Source organism: Panthera pardus, unplaced genomic scaffold (genome assembly GCF_024362965.1).
Source record: "Panthera pardus isolate Hobbes unplaced genomic scaffold, ASM2436296v1 HiC_scaffold_10, whole genome shotgun sequence".
Taxonomy (NCBI): Eukaryota; Metazoa; Chordata; class Mammalia; order Carnivora; family Felidae; genus Panthera; species Panthera pardus.
Window position 1 is genome coordinate 52,209,323 of NW_026526655.1, and position 12,531 is coordinate 52,221,853.

Sequence of the window (12,531 nt, forward strand, 5' to 3'; positions counted from 1 at the left end):
TCTCATTCTCTCATGCAGTTTCCTTGAAGTTTTGTCAAGAATTAATGTAAAAATGTAATTCTTACTTTACCAATCTGTTCATGTTGAGGGGCTCCTCCAACTACTTCGGTAGTATGCGGACTCCGAAAATGACCAGCTCCAACTGAGTAGCCTTCAAAGAAAGTGGACAACAACCATGGGAATCATTATTTGCAAGGGGTAAAATAGATCATCATAAATCCATTCACAGAATCAAATGAGACTGAATTCCAAAGACTACACTAAACGGTTTTAAGAATATTTAGCATAGCAATATTCAAAACTGTTCATTTATCATATGCTTTAAGCAATTATTAGTCTGTGTTATGAAGCTAGGCACATGGCTTTCATTTCCAAGTCCTAGAAATTAAAGAGAGCACTTTTACATCTGGTCTGTTGGTCTCTATGTAGTACCAGAATATGCTAGCTTCTAGTATTACAAGTGAAATATTTTAGAGATCTAAAATTTAACATGTTAAACTTTAAGCAAAAACTCCCTAAACTTCAACTCTTTCACCATGGAATCTTCCTACAGTGATAAAACCGTATGAGGACACAAATGGTAAGATATTTTGTTATAAGACAAAAGGCATAATGCTAAGTTATATTTCTTATAATACTTCAAGATATACTTCAACCACAAACAAGTAAATGTTGAATTGTAAGCAAATTCCCTCTGTTTGAAAAAGAATTCTTCCTGTATGAATGGGAAAAAATAACACCGCTTTTTCTTATTGTAATTATTTCTGAGTATAGGTTGCTTACATTTGAAGCACATATGATTAACAAATCTGTATTTTCTAAAAAGCTATGGGAAAAGCATCCCTTTTTACTGTAACAGGAATCAATGCTGAGAAATCTTGGGTTTCTGTAGAAAAACAGACTATAAAGTGTCCTACTACACAGGATGAGGAGGCAATGGAGGGGGAGGAAGAGGAGAGGAAGGAGAAAGACAAGAATAAACTCTGGGAAATATTTTCTAAGAACATATGAGGCTAAGGTCAATGAGCTGTTTTTAGATCCGTATGCTTCATAATGTTACTCATTGTGTAGAATGCTGTCGATAGCCCCACTGACTTTCAGCTGGTCCTTTAAGAAACTACACTTACTCATACATGATTCAATGAATTCGTGTCGAATGCCTATAAAAGTTCCTTGGTGGGCGCCTGGGTAGCTCAGTTGGTTGAGTTTCTGACTCTTGATTTTGGCTCAGGTCATGATCTCACGGTTTGTGAGTTTGAGCTCCACATTGCTGTCAGCACAGAGCCCATGGAACCTGCTTGGGATTCTCGCTCTTCTCTCTCACTGTCCCTCCCCCATATGTTCATTTTCTCTCTCTCTCTCTCTCTCTCTCTCTCTCTCTCTCTCTCTCTCTCTCTCAAATAAATAAACTTAAAAACAAAAGTTCCTTGGATACGGTAAGCACTCAATAGATGCAACCTTTACGATAACATGTTTACTGCATCAAGATACAAGCTTGTAAGAGTAAACTAAACCAGTTCTCTAGTCTAACAAATATTTAACATATATAATTACAATCATTAAGTTAAAGTTTCATCGATTATATCCTTAAAGTGACAGTTTATGAATTCTTTAATTGCTACTGGCCATTTTGATCTTTTGAAGAGACTAGTAATCATAAGTAAGAGAAATAGTATCTATAAGACCTAGAGGACTGGAGTTTGTCCATTTTTACCGTACCTAAATAACTTCCAAATTTTACTTCATTATCTTTGTCTAAAAAAGCCTTGTACTTATTTGTAGTTATATTGTAGACAAAAAGAGAGCCAGTCCAATAAGATGATCCTGGGGCTCCCATCACAATTAAATCCTGTAAGAAAAAAAAACAATTTATCATCATTTCAAAGTTTAATCCACTCAAAACCTCCTCCAAATATACATTTTAAGTAGTGACAAGAATACATTTTGATAATACATTTCTAAAATCTGAGCATTTTATGAATTTAAAAACATATCAGAAAAAAAGCCAGAGAAGCTAGCTAATGAATTTTCACCTACAAGCACAATCTCATAGAAGAAACTCTCCCTTCACACTCATCAGTGAACCTTAAAATTGAAGAAAGAATCATGGAATACTAGAGAAAGCTTTTGGGAGACAGGTAATGTGGTTTCTAAGCAAGTGAATCGCATCTGGATAATTCATTAGTGCTTATTATGGAGATAATCACGTGTTGCTAAAGAGTAAAAAGTGGATTTAATTTATTCCTATTTGCTAAGAGTCAATGACTAGTTTCCTTAACAACGTTAGCTTAGAAAAAAAACAAATCCAATGGAATTTGGGGGCATATTTGACGATAAATACAAATTTAGGAAAAGGAAACAAAAGTCAGAATGAACAGATATATTTGGTGAAATATGAAAACTTCTAGCGATCAAACCTATTTAACATATTTCTAAATTTCCTAAATGATCCTGACCTTATAAAAAGGTCAATTTAAGTATAAAGTGTTTTTTTTTTTTTAGGCAATATTTATGGAAATTGTTAACTCCAGGCTTGATAGTCTGACTGCATAGATCCAGAAAACATTCAGAAATTCCTAATGGGTTTTGAAGGTAAAATGGGAGATTTGGAAGTTGAATACAACTGTGATCTTTGATTGTATATCCTGCCTGGAGTGTTAGAGAAAAACAGAGTTTGGGAATACGTCTAATTCAAAAGGATATTAAATTCTTCAATCTCTCAATTCTCATAATTTTAATGAAAGATGTGGATTCATATGTTTTTTCCCCTCAACTAGTAATTAAAAACATATTTGAATATTTTAAATGTATGAGTTAAAGCAAATAACAATAGCTTCCTTTTATTTTTATTAAATTTTTGATGCAAGTCATATTCTTTAGTGTAGACTTTTAGTTGGTCTTGCATGACACAGCCATCTTAAGTATTAACTGGTTTTCAAAATATGTTGAATATTGAGTGTTGAAAATTAAGCTGTAATATACTCAAATTTAAGAAAACTATTATTTAGGTGTTATACAATTTTTACCATAAAGCGTAACACCTGTAAACCAGAAGTCTGAATCTTAAGAATTAAAATTCTGTATTTTAGGAGCTATTACCTCAGTGTAAAAACTAGATATTCCAGCTTGACAGGATGCAAAATTTTCTCCAAATTTTCTCACATAATCTAAAATGAAGTAAAAAAACAAAAAACAATTCAGGATTTCATTGAAAAAGACAAAATTTGCATAATTTTGTTTATCTTATAAATCCTTACTAACATACCTTTTAGAGTCTATATTTTATACTAACCCATTTTTAAGATAGTAGCTTTGATAAAATTTAAGATAAAAAATCTTTTCCATATTAATCCCCAAAAATATTCCTGCAAAATAGCAATAAAAACAGCTACCTCTGCCTCTTTCTCATGGAAAGAACATGCAGCATACACTCGAAAAAATTGTCAAGTGAGTATCTAAGACAGGGCTAGAATTTGTGTCTTCCAGTCCAGGTCTGCATTAAAATAGATTTCCTGGGGTACCTGGGGTGACTCAGTTAGTTGAGCAGCCAACTTCAGCTCAGGTCTCCCACTACCCATGAATTGGATGCTTCTGGAACCTACTGGGAAGACAATGCTCTGCTTCTCCCGGGGAATGGATGTAAGTAAACCTCGATAGAAGAATCAGGCCCACATCCTTGTTTTGGCTTTGCTAACTGGAAGAGTTAAATCAATTAAGTCATTTGTAATTAATAGTCCTGGGCATGATTTTTCACTCCTTTTTATATCCCCCCGCCTTTTTTTAAAATAAATTTCCTCATAGTTTTAGGTGTTTTAAGTTCAAGGTAAGTTTAATGTTTTGCAGGATGTGGCTGGGTATAACTGAACAACAGCACAAAATTCTACTCTGAGAAGGTTTTAAAGTGTCAACCATACACCCCGGAGAAAAAGAGAAGGATAAACATACAGAACACTAGACTGAGTTTCACTTCATTAAGAATTTAAAATTCACCTTTTGTCTTCCTAGATGTTCAAAGGCCAATTAGAGATTAGGAGTTTTTCTAAGACATCCCATACCACAGAAGACCCCAAAGTTAACAGAATAACTGAATTTGCATGCATGGTCAAAATTTTGTGAGGTAAGGGAAAGGTTATTTGGACACTGTAGTGATCATTTTGGTTACAAAAAGTGGAAAATGGAATGCATATATATTTAATTCTGAGATTTCCAAGGATACATTTTTAGAATTTTAGTTCTGTTAAGATAGGTTTTAATGCTCTGTTGACATTCACCCCTAATTTTGCTCACTTCAGGTGTTAATGTCCCAACTCTGCTTACACTACTGCTACCTAACAATCTAGAATTTTCATGGGAAAATTTTTCAAAGTTAAGATACCAATCCCTTGTTGTTTCAAGGAATATATGTGAATTAAAAAAATAAATAAAGACACAGTGAGTGGGAAAGATTTGCTTACACTTACACTTGAATCTTTCTAAATATTCTTGAAGGCTAAAGATAAAACAAGAAACCTAAACAGTTTTCATCTTCCCAGACTTTTCAATCTCAAGTTTTTCATCATAATTTCATGATTTTAAGTGTCCTCTATATTCTGGACATTAGACTCATTCATGTGGAGTTCAAAATATATTTAGTGCAAAAGTGGGTAATTATCAACTAAATTCTAGAATTATTCAAATGTAACCATACAAATTTATATTCCTAAAAGCACAAAGCACATTTTTTTGCACTCACACTACCGCAATTGAATAAAAAAGAAATACTTTGAGTAGTTAAAAATACAGCTATTTTAATAAGATTTCTTCTCCTCTCTCTGCATATACAAAATTGAAAGTAAAAAAAATATTAAAGGCATTCACTTGTTTTTCTTGATCCGGGTAGTACCAAAATGATTCCTTACCTTGATAACATGGAGCTATTCTTTTGCTCAGTTCTGTTCGTAAATCAGGGGGCATTCCATAGCAAACACCCGTAGGGAGCTTATTTTCATTCTTTATATAAAATATGTTTTTCCATCTATGCCCACAAGCCTGAATAAAACACAAACGTAGATCAAATGATGTGAACATCACACCCAGAATATCTGATCCCCTGATTTTCTGAGTGGACTAATCCCAATAGCATACCACGATGGAGCCATTTTCTCCTGGCTGTCTGGAAAGTGTGACCCCCAACCACTGATTGTCTCTTTCTTCCAGACAAGTCTTTCCACAAGGTTCTCCAGTAGGGCTACCTACAGTATTTGGGGGGGAAAAATACCATCAGTTATCCTGAAAACCATAGGACAACAGAGAAAATAAACATGCTTATCCCCAAGTTTTCTCCTTCGCCACATATAAAACATCCTTGACTCCTGTTCCTCTATCACCTTATACTCAGTGCACAGTATGGGGGGGGTGGGGGAACACTGAGTTACTCTGTGCCAACATAGCTTTTCTCTCACCAGGTGGTTTGTGTTTGTAGAACACAACATCTCCAGCTGGTAACATCATGAAGCAATGGGCTCAATATAGGAGACAGGTAACCAACACGACTGGGGGTAGAGGGTGGCAGGGAGACCAGTTGAAACCCACACAGGCTGTGCAGATACAATTACAGGGTGTCATTTGTGGTAAAAAATGTGCCTTTGTTTTGACCATTTGTCTAGCATTACAGGCAACATTACCAGAGCACGTTTTTTTATATTAAAATTTTTGATTTCAAGTTTTTATTTGAATTCTAGTTAACATATGGTAAAATTGCTTTCAAGTGTAGAACTTAGTTATTCAACACCAGGTGCTCATCATAAGGGCCCTCCTTAATCCCCATCACCCATTTAGCCCAGCCCCACCCACCTCCCTCCATCAACCCTCAGACACTTTACTCTAAAGAACAAGCTATCAGAACACTTTTATTATTTTTAAATGTTTACTTATTTTGAGAGAGAGAGAGAGAGAGAGAGAGAGAGAGAGAGAGAGAGAATGAGCAGGGGAGGGGCAGAGAGAGGGACACAGGAAATCCCAAGCAAGCTTCACACCCTCAGCACAAAGCTGGATGTGGGGCTCGAATCCATGAACTGTGAGATCATGACCTGAGTTGAAACCAAGAGTCGGATGCTTAACTGACTGAGCCACCTGTGCACCCCTATCAGCACACCGTTAAAGACATTTCTTGCATTGAGACTTTAGGAATAAAAGACAAGAATATGGTCCTCAGAATTTAAGTCACATTCCAGCATTGAAGCTGGGAGGTGATGACTGAGCACATGGAAAGTGGCTGTGTCTAATTAGCAGCACATTAATAATGCCTAGCATTAAAGACAAACTGCCCTACAGTTTACATTTAGTTTATTGTGACTATTTTCAAAAAAAAAAAAAGACTGGAAAACTTGATTTTTTTCAGTAGTGAATAAAACACATGAAAAGGTACTTTGGCGGGGCTCCGTGGCTCAGTCCAGTAAGCGTTCAACTGGACTCTTGATTTCCGCTCAGGTCATGATCTCAGGGTTCTGGAGTTTGAGCCCCTTACCAGGCTCTCTGCTGTCAGTACAAGCTTGCTTCGGATCCTGTCTCCCACTCTCTCTGCCCCTCCGCCACTCATGCTTGCACTCACAAGCATGCTGTCTCTCAAAAATAAGTAAACAAACAAACAAAAAAGTTATTTAGGGGCATCTGGGTGGCTGAGTGGGTTAAACGTCTGACTCTTGACTTCGGCTCAGGTCATGATCTCACGGTTTCTAAGTTTGAGCCCAGTGTTGGGCTCTGTGCTGACAGCTCAGAGCCTGGAGCCTGCTTCAGATTCTGTGTCTCCCTCTCTCTGCCCCTCCCCTGTTCATGCTCTGTCTCTCTCTCTCTCTCTCTCTCTCTCTCTCTCTCTCAAAAATAACTAAAAAAAAAAAAAAAAAAAAAAAAAAAGTTATTTAAAAAGGTACTTCGGCAAATGCATGAATAGCCAGAAAACGAAACATAAATATTTTCATGGGCAATATAGCACTTCTAAACTGTACAAAAGAAAGTGATCTTCCCAATGATATTTTTTTTTTTCTTTTGCTAGAGTGACTTCTTTGCTTTATAGCTAGAATCCTATTAACATGCTTTAAAGTAAGTGATTTTGGGGTAGAGTAAGATGTAGTCTCTTAGGAATCCTTTCACTGACCTTATGTCTACCCTCTTCAATTGCCATGTGAGAGTTCCATTCCACCTGAACTGAATTCCAAAGGCAGGTGATTACATTTTCATCAGCTTAACTGGATAAGGATGTGGAACTTGGGTTTGTTTACTTAACTCTTAACACTAGTCACTTGTACCACTTTATCATATATTTATAGCGACCATTCTCAAAATCATCAGGCGCTCCATCTCCTATAACCTTGACATAAAGCTTCCCAGGCAAACTCATACTAACTACATAGATAAGGCTAGTATTTTGAAAGTGAAATTATTTGCAGCAATGTCCTGACTAGGAGGAAATTTTGTCTCAATGGGAATGGGAAGATGTTTGTGTATACATTTGTTCTCCAAAACGCTGTTCAGGACAAACAGTAAAACCCTTCAACACAGCTGAACTGAACCAAGTTTCCTAGCTGCTCCCTGGAAGGTTCTGATTCAGTAAGTCCAGGTGAGGCCCAGACTACCTCAGTTGACTCTCATGGTCTGGAATATTGTTCCAATAGAATGTGGATAAGGGTTTTCTGGCCAGGCTTCTTACAGAGTTTTCTACCAGACTTCCACATCTTGGTAGCGGCTCCCCGGAGCACTGGACTTGAAAATGATTAAGTATAGGTCTGAAAAAATAATGCTATTGATAAGCAATGTGTACCTGGAATGAAAAGGGGGTCTGCTGCAGCCCAAACCTTGATAAAAAGACGGTCCAGGGAGAAACAGAAGATCCCCATGTTAAAAGTAATGAAGAAAGGGAAAAAGAAAGAAAAGGAGAAGGAGGGAGAAAGACCATTGTGAGTGTTGGGTGGGTAAGGTCTCACAGAGTTAGCATGGCTACATGATGCCAACCTAATTGAAAAAAAGTGAAAAAGACAGTGACAAACACAAAATTTTAACTCACTGTGATACAACTTCCAGTTTAAATTTTTCACCAAAACCACCCATTATTTTTGCCAATGTCGAAAATAGATAAATGGTAGATTCTGTCTACCTGAAGGTGAAGTTCCTAATTACCACAACAGACATTTAAATAAACTATCTTCTCTGAAAACACCAAAGCCTTTGTAAAACTGCCACGTGGTTGACTAAGGCACCTCAGCAAGAGGAAAATTAAGGACAGGAGAGAAAGGAGGTCAGAAATAACACCTGATCGCTGTTTTCATCATGATTGCACAACTGAATACAGCCAATAGTTAGAAACAAATTTACCGTTCTGGAGCTGCTACCCCAAAGTTAAATAAATATGCAGTAATTCAGAGCTGCACAAAATATCCTGTAAGTTGCTGGATAAAAATGGCCAAAAAGTTCTCTGTGAACTTCCGTCAAGTTTAAAATGAAAACCAGCACCTGAGGGGCTCAGTCAGTTGAGCTTCCGACTTCGTCTCAGGTCATGGTCTCGCAGTTTGTGGGTTTGAGCCCCGCGTTGGGCTCTGTGCCAACAAACAGCGCAGAGCCTGGAGCCTCCTTCGGATTCCGTGTGTGTCTCTCTCTCTCCCCCCCTCCCCTGCTCATGCTCTGCCTCTGTCTCTCAAGGATGAATAAATGTTAAAAAAATGAAAACGAAAACCAGAGAAACTGTTGTGTTAAGCCATTTCCTGGAGCCACAGATGATTCCACTTTGCATCAGCTTCACCCGGTGACGTGGCAGAACCATCACTGCTCAGAGCTTCATCCAGCGTAGCCAAACAATTCATGTTCCCACCTCTCTCGAGGTCACTTCCCGCAAATGTTTTTCTCTCCACATCTTTGTGTAGCTCTCAGACCTCTGGACTTACACCAACCACCCCCCACCTCCTGCCCGCTGCCGCTCAGGCCTTGGGCCTGAATGACGCTACTGACTTTCCTGGTTCTTCAGCTTGCAGAGGGCAGATCATGGGACTTTCTCTGCCTCCTAACTGAAGGAGCCAATTCCCATAATAAATCTCTTCTTATATCTATCTACCTATTATCCTCCCACCCTGCTGATTCCATTTCTCTGGAGAACTCTAATACAACTACAGTTATTTATTCACAGCTAGCCTACTTCCCAAACTTAGTCACTAACAACCTAGTTCATCACGTCTAGGACCACATCTTGCTCACCATTATCCCACCCCCAACACAGACCCCAGGAACATGTGCTGAAAATGGGTCAGTAAATTAAAAAAACAGTTCGGGGCGCCTGGGTGACTCAGCCAGTTAAGTACCCAACTCTTGATTTTGGCTCAGGTCTCCATCTCAAGGTTTGTAAGATCGAGCCCCGCAGCCGAATCTGATTCAGCTGACAGCACCGAGCCTGCTTGAGATTCTCGCTCTCTCTCTGCTCCTCCCCCCCACCCCCGCTCACACATGCAGGCTCTCTCTCAAAATAAATCAATGAACATTAAAAAAAAAAAATAGTTCAAAGCTTCCATGGTAGTTTAAGTATCTTCTATTCGTGTTTCATATCTTAACGGGAGACATGTACGAAAGGATGAATGCATAGGCAGAAAGAAAATTCACAAAGTCATGAAACAATTATTCTTTCAAATGAGAAATAAAAACTAATTCCATTAAGTGAACACACACTCACATTTGTATAGGCTTCTCCTTCCCACTTCCAGACACTGCTTTTGCCCCGGAGGCAGCACCCAACAGCGAAGGTCCTGCCAAGCTACTCTCTGCACTGGTTTCAAGACAGGATCCATTCAAAGAACAGCCTGTCGGGGCACCTGAGTGGCTCAGTCGGTTAAGCGTCCGGCTTCGGCTCAGGTCATGATCTCGTGGTCCGTGAGTTCGAGCCTGTGCTGACAGCTCAGAGCCTGGAGCCTGTTTCAGATTCTATGTCTCCCTCTCTCTCTGGCCCTCCCCCGTTCATGCTCTGTCTCTGTCTCAAAAATAAAAATAAATGTTAAAAAAAAAAAAACAAACAAAGAATTGCCTGTCAGTCATCATCACTGCTCTGGGTCGTTTCTTCAACTCGAGGAAGTTTTTACCCTTGTCTTCTGGAGTGCTTGCAGAATCATGTCGGAGAAGCAAGACCTCTGCAACTTCAGCCTATGCTCAGGACCATCTTCAGCGCTCTCCCTTAACCTTGCCTGCCTGAGTTCACGCCTCTAGCACGTGGTTCTCAGCCTTGACTGGACATTAGGATCACCAGGGAGGAGTTCAAATAAGTACCAACACCTGGTCCCCACTTTCTGGAGGCTAAGATCTGATGTGTCCTAGACGTAGAATTTTTGAAAGGCTCCCCAGACAGGTGTGTGTAACTGGGCTTGTGCTCTACAATGTTAACGATTGTGCCTTCTCCTGGACTACATCGTATCTGAAAATACTCTATTTTCAAAATACTAGTACTAGCTTTTTGTCCTCCTTGGTTTCAGCTAGATACTGAAATAGGATATCAAGTGTTAAGCAAACTTTCTTCATGTGGAAATACAGTTTGTAATGTGTCAGAAATGATTATTATTAGAACTGTCATGAGTTAATTCTCGTGAATTTCCCTGACATAACATCATAAATAAATTCAGATTATCTTTATATTTTATCCAAATATCATACTGAAATGATTTGTAAGCAGGTTTTCAACTCAGCTCATACATTTCTAATCTAAACTCTTAGTAAATCAAATCAGCTTCATAATTGAAAAAGTACTTTACATGGTTTCACATAAAGGAGGGAAGCCAAATTAACATGTGATAATTTCCCATGCTTTTATACAACTACAATGACTAATCTTAGCAAAGTTGATTGCATTTTTTCAGTATATATTAAAAATACGAAACTACATAAAACCATATTCTTTATTCAAAAAATTAGACTAGTTTTGCTTTTTCCATTTTTTTTTTTTTCATTTGTGAAGGAACATACAAGAAGTGTGCTTGTTACTTCAATTTTTTTATTTCTATCTGCTGATTTGGGTTTTTTAAAAATGTTTATTTATATATTTTTAAGAGAGAAAGAGCAGGGGAGGGGCCGAGAAAGAATCCCAAGCAGGCTCTCCACTATCAGCACAGAGCCCGACTCAGAGCTTGAACCCATGCACGGGAGATCATGACCTGAGCCGAAATCAAGAGTTAGACCCACTGAGCCACCCAGGAACCACCCCCCACCCCCGCCATCTGCTGATATTCTATCAGTAAATCCACATGTGTATAAATGTGAACGAGCAGTTAAATTTGTTAGATGAATATAAAGGTTGTTAGTACAAAGCCAGTTAAGTACATTCGTCACCATCCCTGTGTTTGTTGTTACTTGTATCACTAGTTTTCACATCATCGCTCAAGTGCCAAAGTATGACAGACCATGGAAGACTAGATATTCAATCTTGAATGTCACCTCATGAAGGCAGGTTGGCTATTTTGTTGACTGCAACATTCCCACAGAACAGGACCTTATGGACAGTAGGCAGGAGCGAAATACGTATCTGCTGAGGGAGGTAATACCTTTTACCGTCAAATCTTGAATGATGATATGCCTACAAAATTTTCACCAAACTCTCAGGGATTTAAGCTTTGGAGAGGTCTTCCTTCACTACTCTGTCTCTCCTCTGAAATATTAACTTCCTTAAGTATTAAAACAGTAACAGATGGTCTGAAGGGAAACCACATTTACAGGTTTGAAGATCTTTACAATGTGTGCTCTGGGAATAGGACGATTTAAGGTTGAGAATCAGCTGGGGCCTCCAGGAGATGCCTATCTCAGAGGGTTTCTGTGAGGATTTGGGGGAGTAAATGAGATACCTAGGAAGTGCTTGCGTCAGAGCAGAGGAAGCACACAAATGATAGTTGACGTTGACATTATTATTACTTTAAGGATTAAGCTAACCATGTTTAAGCTGCATGTATGTCCTTTCATATATCCTCCTCCGTAAAATATTTATGGCACATCACGGTCAGGCCTTATCATTCACATTTCACTCATTTAATTTTCACGGGAGCAGCAGAGGACTACGTTATCAATCCCATTTTACAGATGAGCAAATTGAATCTTTTTTTTTTTTTTTTAATTTTTTTTTTTAATGTTTATTTATTTTTGAGACAGAGAGAGACAGAGCATGAACAGGGGAGGGTCAGAGAGAGGGAGACACAGAATCTGAAACAGGCTCCAGGCTCTGAGCTGTCAGCACAGAGCCCGATGTGGGGCTCGAACTCACATACCGTGAGATCATGACCTGAGCCGAAGTCGGACGCTCAACCGACTGAGCCACCCAGGCGCCCCGAGCAAATTGAATCTTAAGGAAGGAAGGTAACTTCCTTGAATCCATGGGGCTGATAAATGAAAAAGATTAGAATACAAAAGTCAAAAACTTGTCAGAAATCGAAGACCTCTGTTATTTCACACTACTCTATGGCGTATACAATAGAACTCTACAAATATTTCAGAGGTGTGAATTAACTGAGATCAATTTCACTTTCTAAATCTTTTGTTTCAGCT

The 12,531-nt window shown here is 38.5% G+C and overlaps 1 protein-coding gene across 1 annotated transcript in view; it reads right to left on the reverse strand.

Moving 5' to 3' along the window:
- The window catches only part of ITGA4 (integrin subunit alpha 4), a 92,758-nt gene that overhangs the window by 67,702 nt on the left and 12,525 nt on the right, over positions 1-12,531 (reverse strand). The window contains exons 3-7 of the mRNA XM_019461119.2: positions 5,125-5,231; positions 4,899-5,028; positions 3,100-3,167; positions 1,720-1,849; positions 66-151 (exon numbers count right to left, since the gene is read on the reverse strand). Coding sequence (XP_019316664.1) covers positions 66-151; positions 1,720-1,849; positions 3,100-3,167; positions 4,899-5,028; positions 5,125-5,231 — 521 coding nt within the window. The remainder of the gene's footprint in view (positions 1-65; positions 152-1,719; positions 1,850-3,099; positions 3,168-4,898; positions 5,029-5,124; positions 5,232-12,531) is intronic.